Source organism: Ixodes scapularis, unplaced genomic scaffold (assembly GCF_016920785.2).
Source record: "Ixodes scapularis isolate PalLabHiFi unplaced genomic scaffold, ASM1692078v2 ptg000058l_1__unscaffolded, whole genome shotgun sequence".
Taxonomy (NCBI): domain Eukaryota; kingdom Metazoa; phylum Arthropoda; class Arachnida; order Ixodida; family Ixodidae; genus Ixodes; species Ixodes scapularis.
The window spans coordinates 132,550-151,142 of record NW_024609900.1 but is presented as its reverse complement, the minus strand read 5'-3'; the positions used below and the strand labels follow the sequence as shown (position 1 = coordinate 151,142).

Below are 18,593 nucleotides of genomic sequence, written 5' to 3'. Positions count from 1 at the left end.
AGGATCCCTGGGTTCTGCAGCGCGAGCTTTCGCTCCACGCGCGTCGAGCTGGGTGTGCGCTTCAGCCCACTCGGCCACCGATCCCACCTTTAAGAAAATTGCATTTATTTTAAACACAAGACACCAAGTTCTGAAATGTGGCCATCCGATCCCAGCCGCAAGTACTACGCTATTTACTCGCACAATGAACGCACTCCCCACAATGGGTACCAATATTCAAACTTTTCTTTTTCCCTCATGTAACGAACACACCTCCAATTTTCCGCTACGCGAGTCTCGAACTGCGTCCTACTTAACTAGGCACCAAGCCAATCTTCTTTTGCCGCCAAGCAGTCAGGCAGGGTCAAGCAAAGCCAAGCTGCTCTCGTAATAGCTGCAAGTGCCTAGTTACGGAAGTGATCAACCGTGAAACCAAGTGGCACGCACACTTGACAAAGCTTGGGTCGAAGAATCGCCCAGCCCCGGACATTCTTCGCCTATCCGGTGTACTGATGTCAACAAACATGGCGTCGTCTGTGGTCGCTTTCGGACAGTGAAACTGTGAAAGTGGTTAGGCCTAAGAGCGGTCATGTCACTCTTGGTGCTGAGCAAGCTTTGTAGAGCGCTTTTCCTTCGGCAAGAGGCACGCCAAAAGCGCCCTATAAAGGCTTCCAATTTATAAAGCACGGTTACCGTAGTGCACCTCCGTCAGTGGAGACGTGCCACAGTACCTCGCCGTGTCATATTGGCACCTAACATGACATTTGCACAAAGTGGGTAAATGCAAAAAGTTTTACCCCACGTAATGAATGCACGCCCCAAATATGTGTCAATTTTTCGGGAGAAAAAATTCGCTCATTATGCGAGTAATGTGTGTGTATAATACCCATCCTTACTCAATGCTCTGGAAAAGAGCCTGTAATGTATTCTGAATAAATAAATAAATATATAAATAAACACGGGACATCTGGGCGGAAACCACGACATTCGGCCACACATTGTTTATTTTTACACAAAAAAAACCCGGGTCGTATTTTTCCCAAACACCCTGCACTGTGTAAGAGCTGGCAGTTGATGATATACTATGTATTTTTGTTTGAAGCACTTTTGTTCCATTAATTCCCTCTAACTCCTACTGGTAATCCATAACAAGACAAAAACAGGACTGAAGACATAAGCATTTATTTAGAACACCGTGCTTTTTTTTCTTCTTGTTTGATTTACGAAAAAAAAAAACACACACACAAAAAAAACAACCTCATTTCAATATTGATAACGAATTGGCCTCATTAAAAAATTAAAACATCGCACCACTCGACCAACGACAAAAACGTCACTTCGGGGGAGCGCGTCGCGATGGCCTCCTCAGAGTAGCTGTACATTCCAACAGGTGAACGATAACATATCCTTTGCGTGTTCAACAAATTGCCCCGCCCTCATGACCCCCATCTCTTCCCCTCAACATTTGCAACAAGTTCCTACGGAGTCCGCCATAGAGAGTGTAAAATCCCCTTGGACGCGGTACATTCCAAAGTAAACCGGCGCGCAAGTGACGACACCTAACACCCAACACCTTGGTTCACGTATTCAAAGAGCAAGCACCAAATTGCGAATTGAAAATCGGCTATTTTTTTCTTTCTTTAAAAGAAACATACAATTACTACCACTTTCGAGTGCGGGGAAAGAAAAGGAACACAATCAGCATTTCAGTCTGGGAACCAGAGAGATCCAGTGGTCACTTGTAAAAACGAGAGCATTAAAAGGCCAAAAAATGCTCTTCAGGAACAGACGGTTGTAAACGAAAGGAACGCTATAGAAAACGTCGCAGCAAGTGGTAAAAACCAAAGAAAAAAAAAAGGCAATCGACTAAAAGCGTTCGGTGACAAAGCAGGAAAGCACTCGCGTTATCAAAACAATGCCTCGCAATAAAAAAAAAAAAAAAAGATGCGTTGCATGAACATTGCAATGTTCGGAGGAAATGATATGTTAAAAACAAATTCTGGTAAAAATATCGCACGATAAATATAGGTCAAAATGCAGCATACAACGATGATGGTAAAAGAAAAAAAAAAAAAGAAGATCATTCTTGCGCTTTTTTTTTTCCTCTTCTCTTTGGCTGTACTCGGCACCCACAGAAAAACAGAACCAACAACACTGGGACGCCAGTTTTTAAACAATGTGGGTTGGTGCGCACGCACTGTCGTTCAGTGTCTTTGACGGAAGAACAAGTCCAACGTTCAAAGTCAACGGGAAGCATGGTTTCTCTAAACACGTGGCGTGTCCACTCGTCGACAGTGGCGGCGGCAAGTTGACGTCGGAAGGGCAACATGACCGTTGCGCGGGGTACACACCGAGATCGTGCCGTCCCGGAAGCAATTTATGTCCAAACGACATTTGGCGTGGCTTTGGCTATGATAACGATGGCTATGGCTCCAACATCAACTTCGACTCTGGACCATGCATCGCTCCTCCACCTAGGCTTTAACTCTGTCCTTGACCAGTCCTGGCACCGACCACGGCTTTGGCCCCAGCTTCGGCTTCAGCCCTAGTTAAGGCTTCGGCTCCGCAGCCTCGAGTCAACAGGGCTCCAGCCTTACGACAGGTTTCCACTGAGGCCACAATTCCGACCAACAACGTAAATACAATCGAGGTTCCAGGTTTAGTTTCAACTTCAGTTCCAGAGCCAGTTTCCACTCGGCTTACAGCTTCAGCTTCGGCTGCAGTCCTGGCTTCGGCTAGGCTTTGGCTCAACTCGAGGCCACAATTCCTTTTCTTTAATGTTAAATCCAATCCAGGTTTGGTTCTGATTTCAGTTCCAGGACCGGCTTTCGGCTTGCACGTTTTGCTTCAGCTTTGACTTCAGCTTTGGCTTCAGTTCTGGCTTCAACTTTGGCTTGGCTCGAGGTCCAAATTCCTTTTCTTTAATGTTAGATCTAATGGAGGTTCCAGATTTAGTTCCAACTTCAGTTCCAGGGCCGACTTCAACTTTAACTCCAGCTCCGGTACAGGCTCCACTTATGGCTTCGGCTTCGACTTCAGCTTCGATTTCGGCTTTGGCTCGGCCATAGCAGGTCCAGCAGGATGAGCTTTTTGGTCCTTGCAGACGACTGAAATGCGGCTTCCGCTCAACTTCCCAAACAACCTCCGGCAGAGGACGAAAGGAAAGCGGCGACGCTTTTGTCTGCTTTGCGCGGGATGGGGGGGGTGGGTTCAGGGCGTCATCTGCTTGACCGCGCCTTCAGTGGCCGCTAGGTGGTCGCTGCCGCGCTGCTTCTTGGAGGATATTTTGGTGTGCGCCAGGCACGGAGACGTCGTCTTTGGCCAGGGTGGTTTCCCGCACTCCGGGCGGCGGCGGAAGGCGCCCAGCAGCAGCGCCGTGAGGGCAACGGCTCTCCAGCGGAGCCTCCGCAGGGGCCGGCCCTGGGCGCCACTCTTGGCCGGGCGTGACGCTGCCGCGCGTGGTGGCGGGTCAACGACAGGTCACAGAGTCCGGTACGGCCCTTTCATCTTGAGGTACTGTGCCAGAGAAGAGGAAAACCCAGTCAACCCTCGACCCAGAGGTTAAAGACGTGAGCAGAATGCAGAAACTAGCAAGCACTGATGTCAGGGATCCCGAGAGAAAGAGTGAGAAAGAGAGCTACAGAAGAGCGAAGAAAGAAAGCCGACGAAAGGTTAGGCATGCTCGTTTTGCCGCAACAATCTAGAGTCTTTGAGTACTTGTCTACTTTGTTTGTTTATACAAAGTGCAACATTGGTGTTTTCTTGCAAATTAAGCTAGAAAAGAACCTTAAATGTGGTGCGTTGCCGCACATTTGTGTACATTAAGGCATCGCCGGCAATACGGGCCCACTGAGACAACAAATGTCCCCGTCTTCGTCTCACTATTTCGAAGCGGCCAGAATGCACGAGACTGTTCCCTCTAGCTTACTCTATGCCTCACCCAAATGGCTCTCGACTCTCGTTAGTTCCCACATATACCAAGTCCTATATTACATAACTGCCTATTCATCTCAGGGCAGGAGAAAATGGTGGACTCTTTTTCCTCCCGGACTACACTGTGTGGACCAATCAAAGCCCTACAAAACGCGCAGATTTCGAATGATTTTATTATAACTCATTTCAAAGAGAGTCTGATAGGTACACATTCGGATAAGACTTCTTTTTCGCCGCGGGCGAAGCCATTGCTTGCAACTCGCCGACAAGCGCCCTTCGTCGACCACTTCAAAGTTCTTCCCAAAAAAGGAGTGTCGCAATCTTTGAACACGCTTTTAACGAGGAAATAAGCTACGCATGATTAGAAATTTGGGCTTGTTATGATGCTTAGAACGTCTCGATTGAGTTGTCACCAGAAAAGGATAATCTCAGAATCGACTTCAGAGCCCTTTTAAGGCTGCTTCTTACACTCGCAACTGCTAACCACCGAGTGCATTACGACCCCTTGTGATATCTCACGACGAGATACCACACTGGCATGCTGGCGATGTCTATGAGGTGGCCCTTGAAATGCATTTCACTACAGCGAACGTTTTGCATAATTTGTAAAATCAAATGTATGTGCTGTCTGTGTGAAATGGTCGTTTATAACACTCAAAAGTTTTTGAGCCAATAATGAAAGAATCATGTGTAAAAAAAGCAGAAAAATAACGGAAGTCGCACGTGTTCCACGGCGACCTGATAGATGGCGTCAGTGCCTTCTCTCGTCGTAGGCGGTCACAAAAGGTTGTGATGCGCTCGGTTGTAAGCGGTAGCAAGCGCGTGGACGAGCCTTCATTCGACGATGCGAATTATGTGAGGCATTTCTTTTTAGAACCCCGAAACGAGGTAAAGGTAGCGACAGATATCTCAAGTATAAAAAGCACTCGTCCATGAACTGCAGGGTCAGCAAACACCCGGTCGTTCTTCGAGAATGTTTCAACCGCCATTCGGAAAGACGGGCCCCATTTTGCTCCCAAACAACTTTAAGTCCGTCTCCACAGTATCAAGTCAGTTCATCTTATCCGCGCCCTATTTAAGCAGCAGTTTTGCAGCTTTTGCAGCTTGTCTGATTGCCACACCGTCCCTGTTTCTGTCGGTGGTATTGTTGCTTTTGTACACGCATGACAACGAGGAATAGCTGCACCTGCGCTCCTCAAACTGTGGTCTGCAGGACCCCGGGGGTTCTTCGAGAGCATAGATAGAGGTCTATGCCACGTCAAAAAACATCTAAAAAAAAAAGCCCTCCTATGCTGTCGCACAAAACCATCAATGCAGAATGCGTAAAAGATCCCCGAACAGCCTCCAGTTCGTCGGACAGTCTGCGACAGCTGAAGGTCTGAGAACCACTGAGTTACACAGTAAAGAAGAAGGCAGAGGTGGTTGAATGGCATTGTAAGCATGGGTCGAATGTGAGCGCAACTTCACATCATTTCGGTGCGAACCGCAAGCGCATGAGGGAGTGGGACTCGAAGTTAGAAGTGCCGCTGCAAGAGTGCCACGGAAGTAGGAGGTATGCGGAGAGCGAGTTGTCTGCTTCTAGCGCAGGGGTTGCAATGACGTCAGAATGACGCCGAGTTCCGATTCGCTTTGATTAAAGGATAATGGGTAGACCTTAATGCTAGATGCTTCGAGGCCTACCCACTTTTTTCTTCCATCAGTTAATAAGAACTTGCCATTCTGACATCACTGTAATCCCTGTGCAAGAGGCAGACAAACTTGCGCTCCGTATATCCACAGCAGCCGTGCAGTTTTCAGTGAAAAAGTCGACGAGGGCCCGACGGATTTCGGATCGACGGGAAGGGTCATGGGACGAGCGGCGAGCAACCGGAGCCTCCGGAGGCACGCGAAGCAGCTTGCATGCTCCTGAAGCCATCGGACCCAATCTCGAGCTCGAATCTCCCGGCGCCCCGCCACTCTTTAACACGGCGCTCAGGTCCAATAGTTTGGCAGTTAGGCCTTCCCAAAGCTGCCCTTTCTGGCCACCAACCAGCCACACCGACTATGCGGAGCGTAAGTTTGTCTGCTTTTCTTGCAGGGGTTGCGGTGACGCCAGAACGCCGGGCTCTGATTGAGGGGTAGTGGGTAGACCTTAAGGCAGCTAGCATTGAGGTCTCTAGACTATCCGTCAATCAGAGCCAATCAAAGTTCGGCGTTCTGACGCCACCGCAACTCCTGCAAAAGAAGCAGACAGACTAGCGCTCTGCATACTCTGTCTTGCCGTCAACTTGGCAAATGACGAAGGCTACGGTCCCGGTGGGCCAATGAGTGCATCAGAGCGAGACACCGGACTATACTCTAAAGGCCCGTTCACACTCTTGCGACCGAGTACGACTGAGAGAGACGAGATCTCTTACAACTTCTTAAATGTTTCTAGAATGAGGGAACACACTGACATTGTGGCGCCATCTATGCGGTGACCCTAGAACTGCATTTCACAAAAGCGAAGGTTTTGCGGGATTTCCGAGGTCAAATGTGCGTAATACCCATAGAAAGGCTCGTTTATAACATTGACAAAAGTTTTTCGAGCCAAAAAAGAAAGGATATTGCGCGAGAAATAAAAACAAATATGCCGGACCGCCGATTTTACTCTGCTTCCCAATAGATGGCGCCAGTGTGTTCTCTGGTTTAAGAAGTTTTAAGGAACCCAGGTTTAAGAGGTCGCAAGCAGTCGCAAGAGTGTGAACGGGCCTTAACTCACTAATTGTGCACAACGCTGCCAAAGCGACAAGCGGGAGAAAGGGGAAAGCCGTTCCTGCACGAATTTCAAATGGTGTCCCATTCCCCTAGGGGGACAAAAGCGACAGCTGGGACGTGCAAAAGAGCGTCCGGGTGAGAAGGCAGTCCCTTCATCCCGTCTTCCCCAACTGCGCAGGTTACGCTCTCAACCCTGCACCTTCGGTAAGGGCCATTGCGTGTTCTACCCCTGTTGTTCCGACTGGCTTGAGGAGGCCATAGCGCTCACCGCCTGCTGAGTTACAGCGCAAAACTGAGGTGTCTCGTGTTAATTGCCCGGGGCTACGGGCAACAAAATAATGGTACCCGCGAGACAATTAAAGAAAGGAGTACGGACACCCTAAGTGCAACTCATTCAGGAACTCCGATCGATGTAATAGGGAGGAAACATGACGAGAAACGGCACATGAAGGGACGGGACAGAAAGAAGAAACACGGGACAAACACGCGCCGGCTCGCAACCGAAATGTACACGGTAGCTTTGGCGGATCCGATGCCGTAAAACGAGCCGGAAAAACCGGCACCCCCACACGGAGAGCTCGCACTTTTGGCCGAACATGCACCGAGCGGGTCAATTTTATTGCGCGAAATTTCAAGGCCATAGTTCTCTTCCCGTAAAAAAAAATGAGAGCAAGAAACTTGCCGAAGTCGAGGTTGGGCCCGTTCACAAATGATGAAATTGGTGACACTATTAACTTGTGGCGCCGTCTACCGACGGGAGTGGCGAGCATACGACGAGGAGCGTCGTCCGCTCGCTGCGCCTGACGGGAGGTGGTGCCGCAAGTTAATAGCGTCGCTGACTCAATCGTCTGCGAAAGCACCCAGCATTGACATTGTGAAGTTTCCTGCTCCAATTTCTTACAGGAACGGAACTATGCCCTGAAATTTTGCACGGTAAAACCGACCTGCTTGACACACGTTCGGTGAAAGTGCAAACTTTCCGTTCTTTTGGCCCGCTTTACGGTATCAGATTCGCCGGAGCCACCCCATGTATTAAAGAAAGAAGGAAAATGAGGGGGCGATGAAGCAGAAAGGGAGACCTGGATGACGAGGGAGGGCCCCCCGTTGACGATCTCAGGCGGGATCTGGGAGAGGGGGCAGTTCTCGATGCTCATGATCTGCAGGTTGGAGCAGAGCGCCAGCTCGAAGGGCAGGCTGTGCAAGTTAGGGTTGTCGTTGATGTACAGGGACTCCAGGCTGTCCAGCGTGCCTGCAAGGAGCACAAGGCACCGAATCGGTGCTTGAGCGAAGCTACACTTTGCGCAGAGAGCGACCACACCGACTAGCGACACCGACTCGGAACACGAAACAAACAAAGAGGCGTGCACGACACCGAGTTCACGTTCAAGTTCGTGTTTCGTCGGTATAGACAGCCAAGTCAAGAGAAGGACGGCAACTGCTCCATCGGGGTCACGTGGTTTGTAGGCCACGTTTGCAAAACGAGCCGCGGCCTGCAAGGAGTCAAAAGCATTCACCGTCTGCAAAAAGGTCTGCCTCTCCGCCCGGTTTCTTCTCCACGCTGGCCACGAGACAACAAATGCAGGCACACTTACATCGATCTGCCCAAGATGCGTCCGCCATTAAATTACACAAGCTCTCCATGGTTACAGTTGCTCCCGCTCTTACATCTAGGCTCTCTCTGTCGGTACCACGTTGGTCGGTACCTATACGTTGTCGCGCCCCAAACACCCCTTCGTCACGCCACGATGCCTTCTCCGTGTGCGACGTGGAAAAGCCGTTTCCCAAATAACGGGCGTGGAGGAGATGATGATACAGAGGGTGCTGCCGGCAGCCTTTGCAGGGCACGTCTGTGGCCCATTCTGGGTGGTGCCTCGGCCGCAAAAGCAAGATGCGGAGGTCTGCGACTTGGTAAACTTTCCAAATTTGATTATTTTATAAATTATCAGAACATTTCTCTTTGTTTTATCTGCTGGAGCCCTTAATTTTCCTTCGCTAAAAACAGACACAATTACACTGAAAAAGCGCAAATGGGAATGGGAAATTGTGATCGCTTCGCTATAGCTGCTATTTTGTTATAACGGACTTCAATATAAACGGTCGTGACAGTAGTGAGAAAAATGTAGAGGGGAAGAAAACTGCCTTAGATGAGCGAAGGGAGGCAAAATGCTTGCGATTTCTAGGTTAGGCGGCGCAAGCTACCACCTGTTATAAAGGGTACAGCAATTAGCATCCATCCATCCATGTAACTTTTTCAAATTTGAGGAATAAAGCTGGTTTTTGACAGGTTCCAAGAAGTTTGATAATGTGAAATGAATGCCAAAAAAACACACACCAGCAATAATAATAATAAAAAAAAAAGCACGAAATATTGTACTTTTCAGACTGCCTGAACTATTTAAAAGTCATACAACACTCGACGTCGCATTACCGGAAAGCGCAGGAAGGTTTCATTATTGGTTTCAGCATTACCCTTTTTTTTTGCTGTTTTCTCAACAGCCGTTTTGGATTTAGAGACAACCAATATCGTGCCGTAATAAATATTGTGCCAGGACATTCCGAAAATGCGTTTAGCTCAAATAGTTAAGAAATACCACCGGGCATGGCTAACCATGTTCACGCTCGTCGCATTTGTAGTTCAGACTAGAGCGCTCTCAAAAACCGGCAGGTAGGCCGAAGAAGCAGAAAGAACCGCTCCAGCTCGTGTAGTCCGTGACAGTACCGTGACGATGGGTTGGAGCGCGCAACTCTACTTTCGTCGATAGAGCGAGAACAGTAGAGCCTGCCTTTTGAATGTCGAGGTTTGCAAGCTCCCGCCGGAGGCGGGACGACCCAAGCTGCCCCGCCCCCCCTCACTATCCTCGCCCTGTCGGCGATGACTCTGGAAAACCCTCGATGCTTCTTTGACCCACAGACTCAAAGGGGGTGTTACGCCACTCACCGATCTCCTCAGGGATGAAGTTGAGGTTGTTTTCGCCGACGCCCAGGTAGGTGAGGTTGCTGAGGTGCCCGATGGCGCGCGGCAGGCTTGACAGCTGGTTGCTCTGCGCCACCAGCTTCTGCAGCTCCCGCAGCATACCTGAGTCGGAGAATGCGCAAACTTCTTGGGATGCCATCTACGAGTGCCCAAAGGGTCCCGTGACACGTGACATCGTGCAACACGGTGTGACACCGTGATGTCACGCGAGACTTTGGACACGTGACACGGCGACGGACGTCTTTTTGTCCGGGGGCAAGAGCCCGTTACGGTCGTCGCCTTAAAGGTCCTTCTCCGAGAACCCACCAATCTCGTTGGGCAGGGCGTCGAGGCGGTTCTCCTCAAGGTCGAGGACGCGCAGCTTGGCCAGGCTGCCGATGGTCGGGGGCAGTCTCCTGAGCAGGTTGTTGCTCAGGGTGAGCACCTCCAGGCTCTGCAGGTACTGGATGTCGTCGGGCACCTTGCTCAGCTGGTTCGTGCCTAGGTTCAGCTCCACCATGTTGGTCCAGGTGCCCATGTCTGCACGTGACGTAACGGTCCTCTTTACAGGCTCGGGAGAGCGGCGGCACCAGACGCTGGGCGCTGGACTCTCCAAGAACACTTTTAACGCAGAATATATTTAAGGCTTGGGATACAGTTACGAAATGTCCAGCACCTACCTCGGAGGACAATCTCTACAAAAGAATGCGTAATTAAGAAGAAATAGTAATTAACCGAGAAGAACAAAATTAGCAGTGTGATCTGATGAGAACCGAACCTGCGACCCAATGGGAATCAAACCTGCGACTTGATGGGAATCAAACCCATAACCCGATGGGAACGGAAACCACAACTCTACTATTACGAGCTCGACGCTCTACCCCTGTACCAAACGGGAGACTCACGATTAGTGAGTAGATGCAGAGTGATTAGTGAGTAAATGCTTTTGTCTCTTCTTACTGTTCGAATGCAAATGGCAAACGTTAGCGTCTGGCATTCGCGTCTGAACGGCAAGCAGAAACAAAGACAGCTAGCCTTTCCGTCTGCCCACCAATTATTCCGACCGGAGTTCGACACTCCGACACCCCCCACGCACTCTCGTCTCCTCCCTTTCCCAAGTTTCTACCAGTATAACCAAAGAAAATTGAAATAAAATGAAAATAGCTGCAGTGCCTGGCACAAACTCCAAAGGATGGCACGCAAACACATTCTGTGTGTAGCAACTTTATCCCTAGGACCGAGATAAATTTTGTTTCGTTTTATGTGCCTCGAAAAGACACGTGTCTCACACAACCAACTCCTCCCCAAAAAGATTGTTAGCATAATATTTATGTTGTGAAACTCATATTGAGTTAGGAGTGATTCGGAAACACCCTTCATTTTCGGTGTTGACATCCCAACTACGCTCCGTCTCACCGTAACTCGGCAAACGACGAAGGCTATGGTCTTGGTGAACGGAGACGCATGACCATACACTATCTCACTAAATTCTATTTGATGATAACTTGGCGAAAAGCAAAGGCTGCGGCCCCTGCGATCCAACAAGAACGTCAGGGCAAGTCACATGGTAACATTCCACGGTCGAGGAGACCAAGTCATCGTTACCGCCACAGCAACAGCACCGTCCGCGACAAAAAAGTAGTTATAGACTTCTTTTTTTTTTAACAATTTTTGAACTCGCACAATTCTATCTATATTGAGAATATATAAAAAAAAAAGGATTAAATATTGACAAATACATGAGCTTCAATTATATTTAAACCAAAAAAGTAATGTCACATCCGTATTTGCTCTCGATTTTTTTTCTTTTCATAGCGCCGTGGACATTGGCGATCGCAGCCGTGTGATCGGCTGCTTCAGCTCAAAACATCGCCCTGGCATTAGCACTTACCACAGGTTCGCAAGTAAATAGAGCGTACAGTTGTCTCAAGAAACGATACCGAAGGGCTCACTACTCCGGTGGATGGCGATGTTGCGGCGGTGGAAGTTTGTCCGAACTTCGTTGGTTTCGCGGCAGATGACTCTTGGACAGCGGGCGACAGTTGGTTCCTTAGCGCAGTGGCACCTACGCTCCCGCGACGTGGTGTCGCGTGCCTCGCTTCGACATTCGTATCCGATCGCGGTTGTCGTAGCCTCCACAGTTCACCAAGTTATCGTGAAACGGAGCAATAGAAGCACGTTTTGAATTCGCTCCTGCCTCAAAACAAGTCTTGCGGTGTAAATGTTGCATTGAAATAATATTTTTTCGGGAAAAGTTGAATTTGTGACATGTGTGACCCGACCAGGCACATTAAAACAAACGTTTCTCGGTAGGTCGGCGTCCCTCCAACTTGGATGAGGTTCGGTTTTCTGAGGGGAAGACTCTCACCGCAAGGACCGGAACCCGCACCCCCCGACTGCGTCTCTCAACATTCAGCAACCTTTCATAAGCAAAGTTTTTTTTTTTTTTCTAAAATGTGTTTTAGGAGTTAGGTTTTTGTTTTCGAAGGAATATAGTGTAAGGATAGAGTGAATGCAGAGGTGTTTTTTTCATCATTTGATAGGAGCATGTACAGCAAGCTCTTCAGGCTGAGAAGCATCCAATAGAAATATTGAGGGAGGAAAGTAGTCACCTTCCTTCTGTTTGGTTTCATTTTGGCCCGTCCGCTTGTGCGACATTCCGGCGGTCTCAAACTCCGAACCCGAGGTAATTTCCGGAGCTTCTCCTCCGGATTATGGGCTTTCGTCCTCTGAATTCAATTCTCAGAAGTGTTAAAAGCCTGAATCGGAAGAGTCAGCTGTCGCTACCGCCAGCGCAGCCGACACTCGAAGCAACTATCCAGCGCTGTCACATGCGCAAAGAGTTTTTCTTAACTATAAATAGCCCCAGCAAGGCGAAACGTGGTGCATATACCACGTTTACAGCTCACCAAAGACAAAAGAAATATCTGCACCTCCCGGGGTGTGCAGTTTCGCATTAGGTGAGAACCTTAAAATGTATGATCGCCACCATACATGTACAGCAATGACCGTAGAATGGACGAGGTTCGGTTTCCTGCGAGGAAGACTCCAAACGTGCAGGGAGGAGAACAAGTGCGGTACTCACCCAGGGGTAGGGACGTGAGCTGGTTGTCCTTCATGTTGAGTTTGGTCAGGTTTCGGGCCCTCGAGAAGATCCCAAAGGGGATCTTGTTGATCTGGTTGTGCTCCATGTTGATCGCCTGCGCCCGACGAACCGAGATTGCGCCTCCCAGACTTCCAATGCCGTACGATTTCACCGCCACTACAATGCCCGGTACGCGCCTTCAACCGTCGTGTCAAGCGTCCATAACAGCCCGTGCATCAAAAGTGGTCGTAAAGTGACAACCAAAGGCGTCGTGGGAGCCAGCGTGTGATGCCGTCGGATGCCGCAATCCCGGCAGTCGCTCGTACAAGTTGTAACAAAAAGGAAGAACAAACGCGAGGGTCGCTGCTGTCGCAGCACCCCAGCTCACAACTGCCAAAGCTTTGGTGGACTGTCAAGCTGGACGCCGACCTACGGCGGAAGTGGCGTCTGCCACACCCTCCTCCGCCACAGTGCCGCCGCCAAGATAGCGGAAGGCACGGTGTAAGATATATCTGGGTGAGGACACGCGGCACGGCAAATGCCAAGACACGATCGACCAGATAAAGTTCTCTCGGCGCATGCCAGAGTGGCCTCTACCAATGGAGATGACGACTCCGAGAAAAGAAGAAACAACCAAGACTGAAAAAAGTGTCTCGCTCCGGGGTGCACTCTTCCCACTTGAAGCGCCTGCTCCGACCTTGACGGACGCTGGCTCGAACACTGCACTATAGATTTCTCCACCTCAACGCATTCATAAAGCCGTCATTGCTGCCGTTGAGGCACGAAACTAGAGTCGACGACAAAGCGCGTCTAAGCAACACACGTAGCGCAGGTGCCAAGTCCTTTGTGACACAGCACACCCAGAAAAACCAACTGTGTCTCCCATACAGAAGCATCGGAAACCGGGCCCACAAAAGGCTGGCATTAGCCGCACATTGAGGAGTCATCTAGTGACGCAGCTTGCAAGCAAGACGAGGGGCGAACTCTAGTTGGCAGCTGCGGCACGCCGTGTCCATGGCTGAATATATCTTACTCAGAGGCGGCAGGCAACAGCCTGACAATTCTGTGACATCTTCGCCCAGATATAAAGACTGCAAACGAGGACGCCGTAAACAGATTAGTCGGAGATGAGTGTGTTTACGGTGCCCTACCGCCACCCCCTCCCCTGAACTGCTACACGTCATCTCTTGTGGCATCAGAGTAGCGCAGCTATGGCATCAAAGATCAACGCACATCGTAAAACAGCAAAGGGAGTAGACATTTATAACATAAAGATGGGGTAGGCAGTTGCTCAGGATAGGGTTGCGCACCCAAAGTGTATCAGAAAAAATATGGGGTAACTGGTAGTACAAGCACGGCTGCTATAGTTTGTTTTACTTTATGTGCGACCTAGCCGAAGTTACGAGCGCGTGCAAGTTGACCCGAACGACGCTTGCACTGCGCAAGCGTGCGGGCTCGGTAGAGACGCTGAAAGTATGGAGCTCACTTTTGTAGCTCATGCTACGTTCGCGCTCAAAGTGAAACGGAATACGGCACGAGCGTGGGTGCTATCACGGGCATTGGCTGACCGCTCGAGATTTTACGGCACGCTAACAACCGATGACGTAAATTAAAGCAGGATCGCCTCAGTTCCCGGCTCTCAATCTGCGCCCTCAACCTCGGCAAACTGTGGTGCAGCAAGAAAACAAACTTTGGCTTCGTGCGTATGCTTGAAGCGTCGTCGAAGGTGAGGAGCTCACGCTGGAGGTGGGACGACTGAAACTTCTTCCAGCTGTCCTTGTCGCGTCAGTGACTGCAACCGCCGCAATACGCGCCGAAATATTCCTAGCGACGGCATTGTACCGAGGACTTCCCCACACCCGTCGGAAAAACAGACGCCCGATCGCAATTGCTGCCAAGCTCTCCCGTTCCCCGTTTAGAAACTGCAACGAACATTCGCGGCAAGTGCCGGAACGTGAAGACGGCGTGTTGCAAACTCACGTAGACGCTGCAGAACTGGGACGGACCACCCACGGGGTAAGACGTGAAATTGTTGCGCGACAGGGTCAGGCTGCTCAGGTTGCTGAAGCTTGATAGAAGCCCCTCCTGAAGCGTGGAAAAAAGATCAACAATGAGCTCGTTCGATATGGGTCAAGCAAAATGAATGTTGAGAGGAGGCATCAACTAACAACTATTCATCTCGTACAGGCCGCCGTCGTAATGCTGATGTCTCTTGTAATGTCTCAGTAATATGGACATCTCAGATTTTCCTAAAAGTCATCCGTAATAATAAGACAAAAATGTACCTACTGTCAAATCCCATAAGGCCGACCACCCAAAATTAAGAGATAAATGGTGAAAAACATGAGGTGGGCTACCTTTGGGAATAGGATGACAAAATGTGATTAAAGATTAATGAACACAAGGTGCACCCGCTACAAACCACGTCCCCCTCAAGCACTCGTTGGCCCAACGCCCGCTCCTGCCCCCCTGCCATGCCCCTACCCTCCATTGTACCGCCCTAGGTATGCCACCACGCCTACAGCATCCAATCCTGTAATGGGGCAGCCTGCTTCTGTGGAAATGCATGCGCAACAAACTGTTCATGTGCTGTTACGCTGTCATGTGCGCCATGAGAGAGGGCTGCTATTAATGCACCGAGACACCGAATCACTGAGACAGCAGAGACGGCCGTCTACCATCTTGAAGGGTTCCCATCCCATCGTACAAAACGTAGGAAACGATTCACAGTTTTTTTTTCGCTCACCGGCAACTGAGACACCAGGTTGCTTTCAACGTTGAAGTCCGTCATGTTGACGCAGTTGCTCAGGGACTTGGGCACCGAAGTCAACTGGTTATACCTGAACGAGAATGGAGGGGTGTCAACGTTGGATTACATTGACGCTTCTAGGTACGGTAATGCACCCCACGCATCTGATTTTGGTCCCTGACGGAAAAGAGCTTTCTCGGCCGCTAATTTGACGTGCCATTACGGTTTTCTACGCGCAAGCGTCGTTGACCGATGAGAAACTTCCTACTCATTTGCGAGTCCACAATCAGGCAGCATTTTGGCGGGACATTCACGCTAACACAAGGGTGGTGAGAGGTCTTGCAGTTTCCAACGTGCTTGTCCCGAGTACTCCTTCGTCTACCGGTGGATTTCAGCTCGTGTACGGCGGTAGAACGACTTGAGATTTGAAAAGGCAGCACGGGCTGCCTACTGCTTCCAACGCGAAATAGCGGACAATATCACATCGTTGTGGCGCTCCATTCTTTTTTTTTCTTCTTCGGTTTGTTTCCATTAGCGGATGACTTCAACATGCTTTAATTCCGTCTCCAAACGACATTTTGTAGCAAGCAAACCCCATTCTTTGCTCGCATTAGCGGACAAACTGCCTGCGAACGACTTCGGCTCATGGGCTCCCAAACTTTTCTATCTTGGTGAATGCTTATCTGTCCAAATTTGTAGCCAAGGAACCCCTAGCGGTCTCGGCATTAGCATAATTAAGCAATCCGGAAGCCCATAGATTTTGCAAAATTCAATGCACATATTGGCGAGTGTGTGCCACATAGTTATGCATCAACAGACGGCTCAGTTGTTCTAATATGGTGCTTGAACTGTCAGAGCACTTAACAGTGAAACACCAGTTGAAAAAACTAGACAGATAAACAAACTTTCGTAAAACTCCCAAACGAAACACCATTGTGTAAAATGCCTTCAGGAATGAACTTTCACCGGAGCAAACTTTTTCTTGATCTCCCTTTAAGTTTGTTCAAGTGGTATTTCACTGTATGCCCCCCCCCCCCCAAAAAAAAAAAAAAAAAACTTGCCATAAAACACCGGGCAAGCGCCCACTCAAAATTTAGAGATAATCGCGAAAAAATGGGGGATGGGCGCTTGTCCGGTCATCAATTTTACATATCAATGTACTGTGCATATTTTCTCAGATCTTACAAATTTGGGTATGGGCGCTTAGTGTGGAATGGGCGGATGCGCGGTTTCTACGGTAGTGCTTTTTTTCTACCGCAAAAATAAACTACGGTATGCATCTCCCGATGCTCATCCTCCGCCAAAATGTGGTGCAAGCGTTCTGAACCAGATGCCAAACTTTCAGAGCTAACCGTTATCTTAATCAAAAGTTATAAATGGTAATCAAAAAATTTCAATTCTAAGATGTGGCCCATTTCAAACCATTTTTGCTAATTGGTGCCATTCAGCTCTATGTGTTTGTAAGCTCCGTCGGCCGTCATTTTTTTATTGAAATGTAAAAGAAATCACAACTTTTGAATGAGATAACGGTTCCTTCTGAAATCTTCGCATCTGGTAAGGGCCACTAGCGCTACATATAGGCGGAGAATGTGCGTCCAGCGATGCCTAGAATATTTTTGTAAACCTTTTTTGGGGGGACACCCTGTACTTGGGGACAGGGACGGTAGAAAAGACTTGGGAGGAACCCCTGGGGGTACTGTGGGGAACCCCTGGGGGTACTGTGGGGAACCCCTGAGCGTACTTGGGGAATCCCCAATGGTATTTTGGAGGAACCCAAGAATTCCCAAGTACCCAGTTTGAGAACTAAGCTCTCTCCGCAAGAGCCAAATAAGACTTTGCTCCCACGATGACCGAAACTGGAATCCAGGAGAGCCCTTGGGAGACACTTGCCTGAGCCCTAGCCGAGTGAGCACCTTGAGGTTCCCTATCGTCTCGGGAATGTCGATGAGTTCATTGTGCTGGACGTCGAGGGTCGACAGCTGGACGCAGTTGCCGATCTCTGCGGGCACCCAAAACGAAAGACCCCGCGTCAGTTTTCAAAACGAGAAATGGAGGTCCCTTCCGACAAACGCTTGGAGGTCCTCGACGGCCAAGCAGTGCGAGTCAAAGCGATTGTCGGTTATTTGAAGACGGGAGCAGACACAGCAAATCGTAACTGCTTACATCCGTGGTCCCGAGAGAATGAATGAGGAAGAGAGCGACAAAAAAGCGACGAAAGAAAGCAGACGATAGGTTAGGCGCGTTCGTTTTTCCGCGACGAGTTGAGGTTGTTCGAGCACTCGTCGGCTTCATTTACTTTTATAAATCACGCGACGCCAATGTTTTTGTGCAAAATAAAGCTAGAACAACACTAGATACAGACCTTGCAAGCAGTTTTCCTGCTTTTCTGTGTATATCAAAGCCTTGCCAGCAAGCAATATGGTTTCATCGGGACGACCAATGTTTGCGTCTATGCTCCGCCATTCCTGAGCGGCCGAAATGCCTGGGGCCTTTCCCTTTTCATTATTTACCATATTTGCTCATATAATAGCTGCATTTCTAATGAACAAGGGCCTTGCGTCTAATTTCCTGCGAAACACATATACAGCCAATCATTGCCTTCTTCGAAAAATGCAGCGAATAACAAAGTCGTAAACATGATTCTCTGTAAAAATGCGATCTGAGCAGATAGCATTTTAGCGTGAAGACGTTATCTCTGTCCGGTAAATCGCCGGCATTTTTCTGCCGGTCGTAGTGATTCGGTATCCCCATGCTCCGCGGGAAAGCAGATCCACAGGCTCTGTTCATAAACAGTGTGGCTATTACTTGAGAAAATACTGTATATTGACTCTATGGTTTGAAGGAACCGCATAAATCCATTTTTTAACATATCCCTCTAAATTTCTGCACAGGGGTGGCCGAAGGTGCCGTAATCTGTGCATAGAAATTTTGAAGAATGGGCTTACCCGAGTAAAAACTAACAAAGTAAGAGTGAATTCGCTAGCTTTGGCGGCACTTAAGATTGCAGGCGGACCCAACTGCCCCAGTGTCAATTGCAGCGTGGGCTCTTTCGGTGTTGTGGGTGACCTTGTTAGTTTTACTAGGGTAACAAAGACACCGAAGAGGCACAAAGACAATAAGAAACATTTTTTCTTGGGCTATTTCAGCTACAGTCGCGC

At 49.2% G+C, this 18,593-nt stretch overlaps 1 protein-coding gene across 4 annotated transcripts in view; it reads right to left on the bottom strand.

The window, feature by feature from the left end:
* Nucleotides 1-1,145: 1,145 nt before the first annotated feature.
* The window catches only part of LOC8052694 (leucine-rich repeat protein SHOC-2), an 86,895-nt gene continuing 69,447 nt past the window's right edge, over nt 1,146-18,593 (bottom strand). For all 4 annotated transcript variants that reach the window (XM_029972882.3, XM_029972879.4, XM_029972880.4 and 1 more), the window contains 8 exons: nt 17,326-17,434; nt 15,433-15,526; nt 14,667-14,771; nt 12,687-12,801; nt 9,929-10,141; nt 9,587-9,724; nt 7,728-7,897; nt 1,146-3,495 (listed from right to left, as the gene is read on the bottom strand). In XM_029972882.3, coding sequence (XP_029828742.1) covers nt 3,460-3,495; nt 7,728-7,897; nt 9,587-9,724; nt 9,929-10,141; nt 12,687-12,801; nt 14,667-14,771; nt 15,433-15,526; nt 17,326-17,434 — 980 coding nt within the window. In that variant the 3' untranslated portion in view covers nt 1,146-3,459. The remainder of the gene's footprint in view (nt 3,496-7,727; nt 7,898-9,586; nt 9,725-9,928; nt 10,142-12,686; nt 12,802-14,666; nt 14,772-15,432; nt 15,527-17,325; nt 17,435-18,593) is intronic.